At 41.2% G+C, this 17,351-nt stretch overlaps 1 protein-coding gene across 5 annotated transcripts in view; it reads left to right on the top strand.

Annotated features, from left to right (window-relative positions):
* Positions 1–17,351, top strand: part of LOC125456295 (cyclic nucleotide-binding domain-containing protein 2-like) — a 139,896-nt gene that overhangs the window by 103,973 nt on the left and 18,572 nt on the right. For all 5 annotated transcript variants that reach the window (XM_048539348.2, XM_048539321.2, XM_048539354.2 and 2 more), the window contains 2 exons: positions 8,563–8,649; positions 11,611–11,658. In XM_048539348.2, coding sequence (XP_048395305.1) covers positions 8,563–8,649; positions 11,611–11,658 — 135 coding nt within the window. The remainder of the gene's footprint in view (positions 1–8,562; positions 8,650–11,610; positions 11,659–17,351) is intronic.

Genomic DNA, 17,351 nt, shown 5'->3' with positions numbered 1-17,351 from the left:
AACAAGATTGTCGCAAAAGATTCCAGATTATTGGTGTATTTTTTCATTTTTTCAATTAAGAATTGACAGCATGGTTAAATATCAATAGCCACTAAGTCTTTTTAGAGAGCAAGATTGCCTGAGGGGCCATCAAGAATCAGCTTTTTCTCTTTAAGGCAGGATGGAAATAGAATTCATAGCCAACCTCCATCAGGTAGAACTGTTGTGCTATAACTAAATTATTCTGACATCATTGCTCTCCCACATAGCGTCAGACAATGAATTTGTATTGTTGTAAACTATTAATAAAAGCATATACCTAAAAGCAACATATGTACTCAATTAGCTGGGGAAACCTCTGTAAGTTGTTCTCAGAAATGCTACAAAGTCCGGCAAACTTAAACTGTAGAAATCTCTGTTGAAACTATGAGCACATGAATATTTAATGTGTAGATATTTTATTCTACTCAAGTAAATGAACCAATAACCTCCGTGTTGAACAATTATTGCCTCTATTGAAATAAGAGAGAACAAATTACACATGGGCTCTGTTAAGTGCCTGAGCACTAATACATTCAACAATAAGTCTTGGCCAAAATCGTTAAATATTTAATTCCCAAATAGAGATATGAAGAAGAATAAGAGCTTGATTTATAGTTTCATCTTTAATCAGTGGAATAAAACCTCCAGGCCCTTACTCCTTTTAAGGAAATTACAATAAAGGACTTAGGAGCAGAAGTAGGACATTTGGCCCATCAAACAAGCTCCATTATTTAATAAAATGATCTGGTTGTAGTCTCAGTTCAACTTTCCTGTCTGCACCCATCATTCTTGAGCAACGCTTCACATCTTTCACTTGGGAGATCCAGTCTGTCCCACCTTGCTATGGCGGCAATGCAGTGGCTTCTGTGCTGGCTTCAGCAGTGGCAGTGTGGTGGGTTTGGTCTGGAAATCCTTGCTTTGACGGCCTCAGATGTGGCTTCCACAGCAGTGTCCCGTGGCCACTCCATAAACCCAGGAGCCATGGAGGGAACAAAAGATGAACTTTGTCCTAACTTTGTTTCATTTATTTCTTTTTATAATTTCTGTAGTTAAAATGGTGCTGAATTGTGGTGATTTATACACATCTCACTGAATTTTCATAAATACAAATGACAATAAATTGCTATTCTATTTTATCGTACTCGCTTGTTTATCAGAAAATCTTAGATATAGACATTCTTTAAAGTAATTTAGAATAACATATTGTTGTCAACAACAACAAAAGTAGGAATTGCTCGAAAAGCTGAGCAGGCCTGGCAACCTCTGTGGAGAGAAAGCAAAGTTAACATCTCAGGTTGAGTGACCCTACCTCAGAACCTGTTCCTGAGGCAGGGTCATTCAACCAGAAACATTAAGATTGACTTCTCTCCACAGATGCTGACAGAGCTGCTCAGCAATTCAAGCAATTTCTGTATTTGTCTCTGATTTAAAGCATCCAAAGTTCTTTCAGTTTTTATTAGATATACAATTGTACCATGTTGCTTATGATAACATTGCCTGAAATGTTTGTGGTGAGAAAAACCTATTTTGCCAACTACAGTTCAAGATTTTCTCTCAGAATGGCTGAAATAAATTTGTGTTTTTTACTGCATTTAGGATTTTCAACATGCAATGCTAAGCGCATCCTCTCCTGTATGGAATAAAAGTAGAAAATGCTAGAAATAAAAGACGAGGCAGGAAATGTGGAGAGGAGAAAAACAAAGAGTTTGTACTTTAAGTTGAAGACCTTGCATCAGAAATGGGAAAATTAGAAATATAACAGGTATTGAGCAAGTGAATCATCGGAGGGTGAGAAAGGACAAAAAGGGGAATGCCTGTGACATAATGAAATATGGGAAATATTAAGGTGTTGCTTGGCTAAAGGGAGTGCTAATGCGATTAACATAGATACCAAAATGAGTCAAGAGGCTGTGTGAAAGGTAGAATGATGAATAGCTGCCCGTTCCAAAGCAAAAACAGTAGGCTAAAACCAAAAGCAGCAAAGAAAAGGGGGAAAAAAGGGGCAGGAAATGCTCTCTTAAATTATTGAGCTCAAAAGGCTGTCAAGTTCGCAGCTAAAAACTGAAATGTCTGTTCACCAGGTTTGGCTTGAGATTCTGTGGAACTGGCAAAAGGCCAAGGACAGATAGGTCAGAGTTACAGAAGCAGCAAATTAAAGTGATGAATGACTGGAAGGTTGGAGTCATGTTTACGGACGGAACAAAAATATTTTCTGGGAGGTTTGCAGCATTGAGGATTGCAAAAGCACTGAATGGCCCAGGGAGATGACTCACACTTACTCCTCACCATGATATTATCTTGCTGTTATAAATTGACTATACAGCTTCCTTTACTCGTGGCCATCATTCATAAGCACTCCATTGGCTATGAAACTCTTGATTAGAAATAATAATTTCTTGTACTTGAGTATTGATTTAAAAAAACACATTTTGCCAAAGATTCATAAGATTGTTAATTTAAAAGCAAATCAATCATTTCCTCTGTATGAGAGGACCATGTTAAGTGGACTCTGATTGGTCACAGCAATGCCTCCTGACAATTAACCTCCATGTTTGTTTAAATTGTAAACCAGGCAAGTTGACACTGGTTAGTGACAGCATTGCCCTGAGAAATGAACCTTGAATTAGTACTAACCTTGCTGTTGAGCTGAGCAAGGCCAGTGTGTGTACATGTACTGTCTGTCGCCAAAAAGTAGGGACCTGGGTATTAAATATAAGGAGCTTCCAGCCCATGGAAAGCATGCCACACTGTGAGCCTGACTGTTAATCATGAATTGGTTATTAGCGTAATACTTCGTACACCTATGATTATCCAGTGAATGATGTCAAATTGCAGATACAAATATTCAACTTCATACAGTCAAGAGAGTCAGGGGGCAGAGCTGAGTATGGTGGCCATCACCAAGGAGAAGGTGCTAGTAAAACTGATTGGCCTGAAGGTGGATAAGTCACCTGGACCAGATGGACTACATCCCAGAGTTCTAAATGAGATAGCTGAAGATATAGTGGAGGCATTAGTGGTGATCTTTCAGGAATCACTAGAGTCTGGCAGGGTCCCAGAGGACTGGAAAATCACGAATGTGACACCCCTGTTTAAAAAGGGAGTCAGGCAAAAGATGGAAAATTACAGGCAGATTAGCCTAACCTCGGTCGTGGGTAAAACTTTGGAGTCCATTGTAAAGGATGAGATTTCTGAACGTTTGGAAGTATATGGTAAAATAGGACAAAGTCAGCATGGCTTCGTCAAGGGGGGGGGGGGGTCATGCCTGACAAATCTGCTAGAATTCTTTTAGGAAGTAACGAGCAGGGTAGAACGAGGAGAGCCAATGGGATGTTATCTACCTGGACTTCAAGAAGACCTCTGACAAGGTGCTGCCCAGGAGGCTGCTGAGTAAGATAAGGGCCCATGGTGTTAGAGGCAAGGTGCTAGCATGAGTAGAAGATTGGCTGACTGGCAGAAAGCAGCGAGTGGGGATTAAAGGGTCTTTCTCAGGATGGCAGCTGGTGACGGGTGGTGTTCTGCAAAGGTCAATGATGGGACCACAACTTTCCGTTTTACACATTAATGATCTAGATGAAAGAACTGTGGACATTCTGGCTAAGTTTGCAGATGATATAAAGATAGGTGGAGGGACAGGTACCATTGAGGAGGTGGGGAGGCTGTAGGAGCATTTGGACAGTTTAGGAGAATGGGCAAAGAAGTAGTAGATGGAATACAACATGAGAAAGTGTGAGGTCATGCACTTTGGTAAAAAGAATAAAAGCATGAACTATTTTCTTAATGGGAAGAAAATTTAGAAGTCTAAATTTTAGTCCAGGATTCCCTCAAGGTAAACTTGCAGGTTGAGTCAGTCATTAGGAATATAAATGGCATTTATTTTGAAAGGACTTGAATATAAAAGTAGGGATGTATTGATGAAACTTTATAAGGCTCTGGTCAGGCCACATATGGAATATTATGTGCGGTTTTGGGTCCTATATCTCAGGAACGATGTACTGGTCCTGGAATGGGTTCAAGGAGGTTCACGAGAATGGTCGCAGGAGTGAAAAGCTTAACATATAAGGAACGTTTGAGTGCCCTGGGACTATAGTCATTGGAGTTTAGGAGGACGGGGTTGGGCGGGGGGGGGGGGGGGGAATCTAATTGAAACTTACAGAATAACTGAATGGCCTGGACCCAGTGGATGTAGGGAAGATGTTTCCATTGGTAGGAGAGACTAGGACCCGAGGGCACAGCCTTAGAGTAAAGGGAAGATCTTTTAGAATGGAGATAAGGAGAAACTTCTTCAGCCAGAGAGTGTTGAATCTATGGAATTCACTGCCACAGAAGACTGTGGAGGCTAGATCATTGAATACATTTAAGACTGAGATTGATAGGTTCATGATTATCAAGAGTTCATGATCAAGAGATACAGGGAGAAAGAGGGAGAATGGGGTTGAGGAACTTATCAGCCATGATTGAATGGCGGAGCAGACTTGATGGGCTGAATAGCCTAATTTCTGCTCCTATGTCTTACGGTCTTATGATTTTGTAAACATCTATAAGGTCACCTGTCAGCCTCTGAAGCTCCAGGGAAAATAGCCCCAGACTACTCAACCTCTCCCTATAGCATAAACGCCGAAACCCTGGCAACTTCCTTGTAAACCGTTTCTGAACCATTTCAAGTTCACAACATCTCTTCCTATAGCAGGGAGATCAAAAGTGAATGGAGTATTTCAAAAGTGGCCTAACCAATGTCCTGCACAGCAGCAGCATGTCCTCCCAACTCCTATACTTAATGCAATGCCCAATAAAGGCAAGCATGCCAAATGCCTTCTTCACTATCCTGTCTACCCATGACTCCACTTTCAAGGAAAAATGAACCTACACTCCAAGGTCTCTTTGTTCAGAAGCACTCCATTAAGTATGTAAGTCCTGCCCTGATTTGCCTTTCCAAAATGCAGCACCTCACACTTATCTAAATTAAACTCCATCTGCCACTCCTCGGCTCATTGGCCCATCTGATCAAGATCCTGTTGTACTCTAAGTACTCTAAGAGGTAGTTTCTAGTTTCTTTACTCAGAGAGTAGTAAGGGAATGGAATGTTTTGCCTGCAATGGTAGTAGATTCACCATCTTTAGGTACATTTAAGTCGTCATTGGACAAGCATATGGACGTACATGGAATAGTGTAGGTTAGATGGGCTTCATATCGGTATGACAGGTCGGCACAACATCGAGGGCCGAAGGGCCTGTACTGTGCTGTAATGTTCTATGTTCTATGTTCTATATAACCTTCTTCAATGTGCACTACACCTCCAATTTTGGTGTCATTTGCAAACTTACAATCCATACGCCTATGATTACATCCAAATCATTTATACAAATGACAAAAAGCAGAGGACCGAGCTCTGATCCTTGAGGAAAGCTACTGGTCACAGGCCTCCAGTCTGAAAAGCATCCCTCTGTCACCACTCCTTCGAGCCAATTCTTAATCCAATTGCTAGTTCTCCCTGTATTCCATTTAATCTAACCTTTCTAAACAGTCTCTCATGAGGAACCTTGTCAAATGTCTTACTGTAGCCCATATAGATCTTGGCCACCACTCTGCCCTCATCAATATTCTTTGTTACTTCTTCAAAATACTCAACTAAGTTAGTGGGACATGATTTTGCACACACAAAGCCATGTTGACTATCCTTAACCTTTCCAAATAAATATAAATCCTGTCCCTCAGGATTCCCTTCAACAACTTTCTCACTACATATGTCAGGCTTGTGGATCTATAGTTCCTAGGCTTTACCTTACCATCATTCTTAAATTGTGACACAATGTTAGCCAACCTCCAGTCTTCTGGCACCTCACCTCTGGCTATCGACGATACAAATATCTCAGCAAGAGGCCCAGTAATCCCTTCCCCAGCCTCCCACAGAATTCTAGGATACACCTGATCAGGTTGTGGGGATTTATCCGCGTTCATGTGTTTTAGGCTGTCCAGCATCTCCTTTTGTAATATGGACATTTTTCAAGATGTTGCTACTTATTTCCCTGTGTTCTCTATCGCACATGTACTTCTCCACAGTAAAATTCATACGAAATATTTGTTTAGTGTCTCCCCCATCTCCTGCAGTTCCACAAATAGGTAGCCTTGCTGATCTTTAAGGGGACCTATTCTCTCCCTAGATACCTTTTTGCCCTTAATGTATGTATAAAATCCCTTTGGATTCTCCTTAGCCCTATTTGCCAAAGCTATCTCATGCCCCCATTTTGTCTTTCTGATTTCCCTCTAACATAAATTCCTACTGCCTTTCTACTCTTTGAAGGATTCATTCAATCTCTGCTGTCTATAATTGACATATGCTTCCTTCTTATTCTTGACAAAAATCGCAATTTCTCTAGTCATCTTGCATTCCTTACACCTACCAGCCTTGCCCTTCACACTAACAGGGACGTACTGTCTCTGGATAAAAACTGAAAGAACTGCGGAAGCTGTAAATCAGGAACATAAGCAAAGTTGCTGGGAGAGCTCAGCAGGACTGGCAGCATCTGTGAAGGGAAAAACAGAGTTAAAGTATCGGGTCCGGTGGCCCTCTCTCAGTTCTGAGGAAGGGTCACTGGACCCGAAACGTTAACTCTGTTCTTTCCTTCACAGATGCTGCTAGACCTGCTGAGCTTTTCCAGCAACTTTGTTTTTGTTCCTGATTCTGGACTCTCGTTATCTCATTTTTGAAGTATTCCCATTTTCCAGCCACCCCTTTACCTGCAGACATCTGTCCTCAACCAACTTTTGAAAGTTCTTCCCTAATACTGTCAAAATTGGGCTTTTCCAATTTAGAACTTACTTTTAGACCCAGTCTGTCCTTTTCCTTCACTATTTTAAAACTAATAGAATTATGGTCACTGGCTCCAAAGCGCTCCCCTCTGACACCTCCATCACCTGCCCCGCCTTATTTCCCAAGAGTAGGTCAGGGTTTACATCTTCTCTAGCGGGTACATCCACATTCTGAATCAGAAGATTTGTACACACTTTACAAATTCCTTTCCAATCAGGACTTAACACTACAGCAGTCCTAGTCTATGTTTGGGAAGTTAATATGCCTTACTATAACTACCCTATTATTCCTAGAGTAACTGAGATCACCTTACAGAACTGTTTCTGAATTTCTTTCTGACTATTGGGCTGTCTATAGTACCACCCCAGTAAGGTAATCATTATAGTACAGAAGAGACTATTTGGCTGATTGAGACTATACCAACAGAAACTGCTCTAAGTCTACACTGGTCCTACTTTCCAGCACATGGCCCATAGCCCTGAAGTTTAGGACACTTCAAATGTTCATTCAAATGCTTTCAAAGGTTGTGACCTCAACAATCCTTCAAGGCAGTTCTTCTGGATTCCCACCATGCTCTGGGTAGAAACTGTTTTCCTCAAATCCCCTCCAAACATCTTGGCTTCTACCTTTAGAATTATGCCCTTGTTTTACTGATCTTTTGTCTAAGGGGAGCAGCTGCTTTCTATTCACCCTGTCCATGCTCCTCATAATCTTATTCTCCTCTATCAGGTCCTCTCTCAGACTTTCCTGCTCCAAAGAAAACAATTTGCCCTTATCTATCCTCTCTTCATTGTTAAACTGCAAAATTCTTTTTATTTATTCCCACATGAGAGGTGAGCATTGCTGACTAGGCCAGCATGTATTGCTCAGAGGACAGTTAAGAGTCAATCACATTGCTGTGAGTCTGGCACCACACATAGGCCAGACCAGGTGCAGATGGCAGATTTCATTTCCTTCAGGGCATTAACAAATCAGATGGGTCTTTACAATATTTGACAGTGTTGCTATTAGGACAGCTTCTTAATCTAGAGATCGATTGAATTCAAACTTCTTCATGTTGGGAATAATTATCATGTAATCATACAATCAAAGAATCCCTGCAGTGTGGAAACAGGCCATTCCGTCCACACTGCCCTTCCGAAGAACATCCCACCCAGACCCATTCCCCTAACCCTGCATTTCCCATGTCTAATACATCTCACCTGAACATCCCTGAACACTATGGGCAATTTATAATAGAACATAGAACATAGAATATTACAGCTCAGTACAGGCCCTTCGGCCCTCGATGTTGTGCCAACCTGTCATACCGATCTCAAGCCCATCTAACCTACACTATTCCATGTACGTCCACATGCTTGTCCAATGACGACTTAAATGTACCTAAAGTTGGCGAATCTACTACTTAGCATGGTCAATCTACCTACGCTGCACATCTTTGGACAGTGGGAGGAAGCCGGAGCACCCGGAGGAAACCCATGCAGACACAGGGAGCATGTGCAAACTCCACACAGACAGCCCAGTGACATTATCACTGCACCATTACCACACCACACTAGAAAATGAAATACGTCAGACAGGTCATCACCTTAAAAGATTGATCTAGCATCTCTTTCCAAGAATGCTGATGGACCTGCCAAGTATTTGCTTTAATTTCTGTTTTATTTCAGATTTTCTGAATTCACAGTAGCTTCCTTTTGTATCAAATCATGTTTGTTCTTCTTCCAAAGGATCTGTCTTTGCAAGTCATGCAACCATCTGAAAATGCATCACCTATATTTGTGAAAATAGGAAGAATGGAACGAGGAGGCATTTTTGTAAGTTTGACTTATAGTGGCATTACAGCTGATTTTCAACATCCATGCACTGACTATCAATGTCCGTCTAAAAGTGATTGTGCAATGAGAAAATAATTCTCAGATGGAGTATTCAAAATATAATTCAATAGTTGGATGCTCATTTGGACAGCTTGTGCAGACATGATGGGCCAAATAGGATTCTTCTGCGATGTATGACAATTCTATGCATCTTTAGTTTTCCCTCCCTGTCCACAAGCTCACCTCTGTTGCAGCCTGAGGTACCAGCTTCTTTTGTGTTATTGTGTCATTCTTTAGTGACACCTTCAGCTGAAATATACACTGAGGGTGGACTCCCTGAACTGGAGTGTAAATGTTAGAGACAATACCACCTCCATTTAGTCTGTTTGCCTCACTTTCATACATCAGAAGATTGAGTATTAATTGATATTATTGATAACTTGTGCTCTGCCCCTCTCCAAGTGGAAATCCCTCCTCTTACAGAGCTGCTGCCCAGTCAGAGGTAGGCAATTCTGTAGTACCAACAGCTCAAATATCACTATAGTCCTACAAGATCACAGGGCTGTTCTCTTATTAGAGTGAGAGAGACAATGGTGGTGGTTTAACTTGAGGGTCACCATGCCTCAGACAAGGGGACATGTTGAGAAGGTGGGACCTTCATGGTAATCTCAGCTAGAGCAGAAATTGAACCTGTTTTGTAGGTATCAGTCTGCATCATAAGGCAGCCAACCAGTCAACAATACAAGATTTAACTCTGCTGCAGCTCCATCAAAATCTACCTAAAAAAGAGTAGAAGTTGTACTTCTTGCTTACGTCAGAATTTCCTAGTTGATCTTAAATTTACTTTTTATCATGTAAAACTTGAAATATGCATTCAGAATGTAGCCAAACAGGATGTGTATCAATCTACATCCTCCTAACATGTACGAATGGCAACAATAAGAGCAGAAGTTATCTCTGTTCATTCATGTGATGGAAGTGTATCTGAAGCATCTGCTATCACTATCCACAGCTCCAGGCTATGGCAATCAAGTAAAAGTGCATGTTGACTTCCTGATTGAACTGTAATGCACTACCACCAAATGAATTTTCATTTTTGACACATGATTTCACATATATAGTTTGAAAATGCATATGTTTTGCATTTCCGATATCTGTACTCCTTTTGATATCGTTTGGAAACCCAGAGATTTTGCTCACGATATATTGTACAGGTTTATATATTAGTTTTCTTAGTTCAAAGTGCTATTTCAAATTATTGGACAATACAGTTATCTTGACTTTACTGTATACTGACTGTAGTTTTTCAGATCAGGTACAAAACCAAGTGTATACAATGACAGTGAATTATTAGAAACAGAAGAGATACAAAAATGATAGGCCCTAGAATGGACCTCATGATGCCCTTATTGCCAGCTTGTAACTCCATATAGTAACTCCATATAATAAAACTTAGTACTCTATTTAAATTGATGGCCAAAAACTTTGCTATTTTGTCTTTACTCTTTCATGGGATGTGGGTATCACTGGTGGAGTTAGCATTTGCTGTTTATCCCAATTGTTCTTGAGCCAAGTGGTTTACTATGCTCTTTCAGAAGGCAGTTCAGAGTCAATCACATTGCTACGCCTTCCTTAGTTGTACATAGGCAGACCAAGTAAGGAAGGCAGATTACTCTCCGTTTTATACTTTCCATAACACACATTATTTCATGCTTACAATTAATGGGATTAGGTTTATATTAAAAGGAATATTAATTAAATTTAAATTCCATGAAAAATATTTCTCTAGTCCTGGGTCTGGATTACCATTGCTATCATCTCTTTCAATGAGTACAGTTTGTTTTGAATTGCAACCAAAACTGATATTTGATTTAAGTTAATACCTTACTAAGTGGGTTGTGAGATCATTTAGAATGTTATTCAGTGATGAATTACAGAGTTATTGCATAATTACATCACCTATTATGCTTTTTATTTTCAATGGAGCAAAGGAACTCAAATAGGCCTTTTTGCCCCTCAAATTTGTTCTACTATTCGGTTAGATCATAACTAACTCATCCCAACTCAATTTCTCTATTTTGGTTCTATAACCCTCAACCCCTTTGCCTAACCAATATCTATAAAGTATGCTTGATGTTTTGAAGTGATTGAACACGAGTCAGCTTTTAGAGAGAGAGAGAGAGACATTCAGATTTCCACGATATTTTCTGCAAAGAACTGTTGGCTGACAGTATTGGAAAGGAACTTAGCTGGATAAATGTTATTAAGTTGGTGACAAATCGACAATTCATGTGTTCTTTTTCAGAATTGTTACACCATTGGTTTTTATTGTTATGCACATTGTTCATGGATTTTGTTTTTGCTTTATACAACCCATTTGTATAAAAGTTTCAGGCGTCAGCACAGAGTATGCTATGTAACCTTCTATTTCTTCAGTGGGCATCAAAATGAATTTATATTCAAATCCAGTATCCTCTTGAGTTACAAATATGCTGATATATATGGTAATATGCACTAGATAATTCATGACTTTTATTCAAACAAAATGATTCCCTTTTGAAAGCAGTGCATCATGGAAGTATGACAACTTTATGAACTGTGGGCTAGCAGGAACTGGTTTGCACTGGATGAAAATTTGTGATAAAGGACTATCCTGCACCAGTTGGCTCCAATGCAAGCAGAGTCCAAACCTTGTATTTATATGATTCCAGTGTGCAGCCAGCACTGAACACATGATTGAGTGACTGCACACTTGAGCAGAAAGTGCTAAATTTTTAGCATCTATCACGTTTAAATTAAATGTAACTTGCACTACAGAGCGCACGCATTATGGCTGGAGGAGATGCTGAATATCATTCCACAGCTCATTCTGTACTGTGAAAGATACGCGAATGGCGTAGTATGACAAAGCTCTCCTCTTATTGCCTGTGTTAACAGAATGATTTTTTTTTCTGTTCACAGGGACTTACAGAAATCCCAGGCAGTACTTGTAACCTACAGTTAAGTCTGGTAAGAGCAGTAGTTAATACTTCTATGAAAAACTTAATTTGGAATTTTGTCTAGCTGTCATATAGCACAACATGTTCAGTGAGGGCTCCAACATAACATACGGCCTCAAACATACCATTAATACGCAGTGTAAAGATGGCTGCTTTACTATCTCACCCAATTCTTTTTGCTCATGTAATTTATAAAGTCTGCCTTGGCCTTTATCTTTCCACATCTTTCCCTTCAATCCTTCAGTTTTTGTTCAATGTTGCTTCCTGATCTTTCTGACTTAATTCTTCCCTACCACTGATAAAGATTTCAAAAGGGCTATTCCAACTTGGTATCTCCAGTCAAATATTGTACCATCGTGTGGCCGCCTAATCATTTGGGATGTGAACTGTATAGAGAATGCACATTGACGTTTCCCTGCCTCAAGTACTTGCTGTGTCCTTGCTACGTTTAGTACTTCCTTTAAGTTTTGTTCAACATGGAACAGCACTGATTCATCAGCCAAGGTGGGGAATGGCAGATCGCAAAAGGTTTCCAAGGCCATGTTTGAGCTGAACTTCGAGGCTCCATGGAGCTGGAGTAAATGTTAAAGATTCTGAGGCTATCCCGCATCTACTGTATTTCATGGGATGATGATGGTGGAGTCTCCAGTGGTGGCTATCTCATGCTGTTCCTTGTTAATCTGTGGGACAACTCTCTCAGTATTGTCAATAGTGGTCAGACCTAAGAGGCAGCACATATTGGCATTAGTGCCAAACTTAACCGTCTCTGCCAAAGGTTGAGGCCAAGGAAGTCTGTTTTATTACCATTTGCAGAAAGCCAGACAATAATATTTACATCTGGCATGCTTACCTTTGCAACGTTGATGGGGAGCTCAGTATATGTGATTTACCTTGGTGAGGGAAGTGGCGGGGTTGCTGGCGAGCGCTGGGTGAATGCAGTGGGGTGGGAAGGTTACTTGGCTGCAGCACCACACTTATTAAAAGCAAATCTAACCCAATACTCAATAATATGGACCAGGAGTCCTTCTCCAAACATATTATAATATTCTATGTTTCTACAAGCCTGGTTTCCAATAATGATTTTGTAATGGATAGGCAGAAGCTCCACAGTAGTTTTGAGATGTATATCAGCATGGATAGGAAAATAAGTAGAGCACATCATGTTTTCTTATGTTATTGGTAAGTAACATACAGTCATAGAGGCGTACAGCATGGAAATAGACCCTTTGGCCTCACTCATCCATTCCGACCAGATACCGTAAATTAATCTAGTCTCATTTAAGAACTTAAGAACATGAGAACTAGGAGCAGGAATATGCCATCTGCCCCCTTGACCTTGCCCTGCCATTCAATAAGATCATGGCTGATCTATTGAGACTCAGTTCCACTTATCTGCCCGCTTACCATAACCCTTAATTCCTTTACTGTTCAAAAATTTATCTAGCCTTGCCTTAAAAACATTCAATGAGGTAGCTTCAACCCCTTTGCAAGGCAGGGAATTCCACAGATTCACAACCCTTTGGCTGAAGAAGTTCCTTCTGACCTCAGTCCTATATCTGCTTCCCTTTATTTTGAGGCTATGCCCCCCGGTTCTAGTTTCATGTGCTGGTGGAAACAACCTCCCTGCCTCCACCTTATCTATTCCCTTCATAACCTTATATGTTTCTATAAGATCTCCCCTCAGCCTTCTGAGTTCCAATGAGTATAATCCCATCCTACTCAGACACTCCTCATAATCCAACCCTCTCAATTCTGGAATCAACTGAGTGAATCTCCTCTGCAACCCCTCCAGTGCTAGTATATCTCTTCTCAAGTAAGGAGACCAAAACTGCACACAGTACTCCAGCTGTGGCCTCACCAGGACCCTATACAGCTGCAGCATGGCCTCCCTGTTTTTAAACTCCATCCCTCGAGCAATGACAGACAAAATTCCATTTGCCTTTTTAATTAACTGCTGCACCTGAAACCCCACCTTCAGCGATTCATGCACAAGGACACCCAAGTCCCTCTGCACAGTAGCGTGCTACAATTTTTTTACCATTTAAAACATAGTCCATTTTGCTGTTATTCCTATCAAAATGGATGACCTCACACTTATCAACTTTGAACTCCATCTGCTTGTCGTTTTCCCACTCACCTAGAATATTTATATCCCTCTGCAGACTTTCAGTGTCTTCTGCACACTTTGCTGTACCACTCACTTTAGTGTCATCTGCAAATTTTGACACACCAGACTTAGTCCCTAACTCCAAATCATTTATGTAAATTGTAAACAATTGCAGTCCAAACCCTGATCCCTGAGGCACACCACTAGCCACTGATCACCAACCAGAAAAACATCCATTTACCCCTACTCTTTGCTTTCTGCTGGTCAACCAATGCTCTATCAATGCCAATACATTACCTATAATACTGCGCAACTTTATTTTATGTAGCGGCCTTTGGTGTGGCACCTTGTCAAATACCTTCTGGAAATCCAGATACACCACATCCATAGGTTCCCCCTTGTCCATGTTAAACATGACCTACCCTTCATGAACCAGTGCTGGGTGTTCCCAAAGGGACAATTTATATCCATGTCTTGCTATTTCTTCCTTAATGATAGATTCAAGCATTTTCCCCACTACTGAAGTTAAGCTAACTGGCCTATAGTTAGCTGCTTTTCGTCTACTTCCTTTTTTAAACGGTGGCGTCACATTGGCTGTTTTCCCATCTGTGGGAACCACCCCAGAGTCCAGTGAATTTTGGTAAATAATTGCTACTGCATTTGCTATTTCTTCCATCACCTCTTTTAATACCCTGGGATACATTTCATCAGGGCCAAGAGACTTGTCTACCTTTAGCCCCATTACCTTGCCCAGCACTGCCTCCTTAGTAATAATGATAGTTTCTAGGTCCTCACCTGCTAAAACCTTTTCACCATTAGTTTTCGGCATGTTATTTGTATCTTCCACTGTGAAGACTGACACAAAATAACTGGTTAATTCCTTGGCTATTTCCCCATTCCCAGTTATTAAATTGCCCTTCTCATCCTCGAAAGGGCCAATGTTTACCTTCACCACATTTTTACGATTCACATATTTCTAGAAACTTTTGCTGCCTGTTTTTATATTTTAAGCTAGTTTACTCTCATAATCTAACTTACTTTTCTTCACAACTGTTTTTTTTGGCTTTCTGTTGGCCTTTAAAGATCTCCCAGTCTAATAGCTTCCCACTAATCTTTGCTTTTTTGTATTTTTTTTTAATCTGATACTTTCCTTTATTTCCTTAGACATCTATGGCTGACTATTTCTTTCCCTACAGTTCTTCCTTGTCACTGGAATATACTTCTACTGAGCACTGTGAGAAATTGTTTTGAAAGTCCTCCACTGTTCCTGAGTTGACCCACCATAAAGTTTTTGCTCCCATTTTACCGAAGCTAACTCCTCCCTCCTCCCATCATAGTCTCCTTTGTTTAAGCACAGGACATAGGTACTGGATTTAACCTTCTCACGTTCCATCTGTATTTTAAATTCAACCATACTGTGACCGCTCTTTCCGAGAGGATCCCTAACTGTGAGACCATTAATTACTCCTGTCTCATTACACAGGACTAGATCTAGGATAACTTGCTCCCTTGTAGGTTCCATTACATATTGTTCAAGGAAATTATTGCGGATACATTCTATGAAGTCCTCCTGCCATGACCGACCTGGTTTGACCAATCGATATGTAGATTAAAATCCCCCATGATAATTGCTGTACAGTTTCTACATGCATTAGCTATTTCTATGTTTATTGCCCGCCCCACCACGATGTCATTATTTGGTGGCCTATAGGCCACACCAATCAGTGACTTGTCTTCCTGCTATTCCTATTTTCCACCCAAATGGATTCAGCCTTTTGTTCAGTGGAACCCATATCATCTCTCACTACCACCCCGATATCATCCTTAAAAATCAGAGTGACACCCCCTCTCTTACCTTCCTGTCTGTCCTTCTGAACAGTGTGATACCCTTGGATATTTAACTCCCAGTTATGACCATCCTGCAATCATGACTCTGTAATGTCCACCGTCAACTCATCCACCTTGTTATGAATGCTCCGAGCATTCAGATAAAATGCCCTTATGCCAGTTTTTGCGCCTTCTGTTTGGGTCCTATTACCTCCATTACTAACAATGCTTGAGTTCTCGTTCCCTTTAACTTTTTTCCTAATTTTCAATGGAGTTGAAGCTTCCTAGTCACCTGCTAACCTACTGTTTTGCCATCCATTAATTTTTATACTCCCAGTACGCTCTCTCCTCCCTTCTCCCCTACGTACTAGTTTAAAGTCCTATTGACCACCCTCTTTACCCTTTTTGCCAGAACACTGGACCCCGCCATTCAGATGGAGCCCATTCCAGCAGTACAGATCCCTCCTGTCCCAGAACCTATGCCGGTGCCTCATGAAAAGGAAACCCTCTTTCCTGATGAAGGGTCTAGGCCCGAAATGTCAGCTTTTGTGCTCCTAAGATGCTGCTTGGCCTGCTGTGTTCATCCAGCTCCACACTTTGTAATCTCGGATTCTCCAGCATCTGCAGCTCCCATTATCCCTGGTCACAATTGTAACCTCTTTCCCACACCACTCTTTTAGCCACGTGTTTACTTCCCTGATCCTCACCTCCCTATGCCAATTTGCACGTGGCTCGGGCAGCAATCCAGAGATTATGACCCTTAAAGATCTGTTTTTCAGTTTTGTTCCTAGCTTTTCATAATCCCAAAACAGGTCCTTTTCCTCGGCCTGCCTATGTTGTTGGTACCTAAGTGGACCACAACAACTGGATCCTCCCCCTCCCTCTCTCGTATCTTCTCAAGCCAGTCAGAGATATCTCGCAATCTGGCACCAGGCAGGCAACACACCATGCGGGATTCTCTACCCTGCTTGCAAAGGATACTGTCTATCACCCTAATGGTGGAACACCCTACAACTACAGTCTGTCTTTTTGCTCCCCCCTCTTGAATGGCCTCCTGAGTCAAGGTGCCATGGTCAGGTGACTTATCCTTCCTGCAGCCCTGTTCCTCATCCACGCAGGGAGCAAGTGCCTCATACCTGTGGGACAATATCAAGGGCTGCGGCTCCTGTGCCCCTGTCTGCAGGGTGCCTCTACCTGCCTCACTCACAGTCACACACTGCTGTCCCTGCCCACCGATCAAACTAACATTAGTTAATCGACCAGGTGTGACTGCCTCCTGGAATACGGCATCCAGCTATTTCTCCCCCTCCCGGATGTGCCGCAGTGTTTGGAGTTTGGATTCCAGCTCATCAATTTTGAGCCGGAGCTCCCCAAGCAGCCAACATTTGCAGATGTGGTTGCTGCCGTTCTCAATGGGATCAGCTAGCTCCCACATCATACAGCTACAACACATCACCTGGCCTACCATCTCTACTTAGTCAATTACTTAAAATTAATTAATTTCTTTTAGTTTCACAGTGTTCTCTCGTTAAGTGTTCTCTGCACCAGTAAATGACAGTGTGTCCTTCTAGAGATTCAGATTTCACACTTGGGTGTTCTAAGCTCACAGATGTGTTTGATTCCTGTGTATTCTTAATCAGTTCATAGTTGTTGTGAATGGTTTCTACAGTTTATCCAAGTTTATTGTTGCATTTAATTGAAGAGAAAAGGTGTTTGACAGCAAAGGAGCTATTTGTTTAGCAATCTCCTAAATAGTCAGTGTTGAAGGG

Source organism: Stegostoma tigrinum, chromosome 1 (assembly GCF_030684315.1).
Source record: "Stegostoma tigrinum isolate sSteTig4 chromosome 1, sSteTig4.hap1, whole genome shotgun sequence".
NCBI lineage: Eukaryota > Metazoa > Chordata > Chondrichthyes > Orectolobiformes > Stegostomatidae > Stegostoma > Stegostoma tigrinum.
The sequence above is the reverse complement of the archived record's forward strand: the minus strand, read 5'-3'. Positions and strand labels throughout refer to the sequence as shown.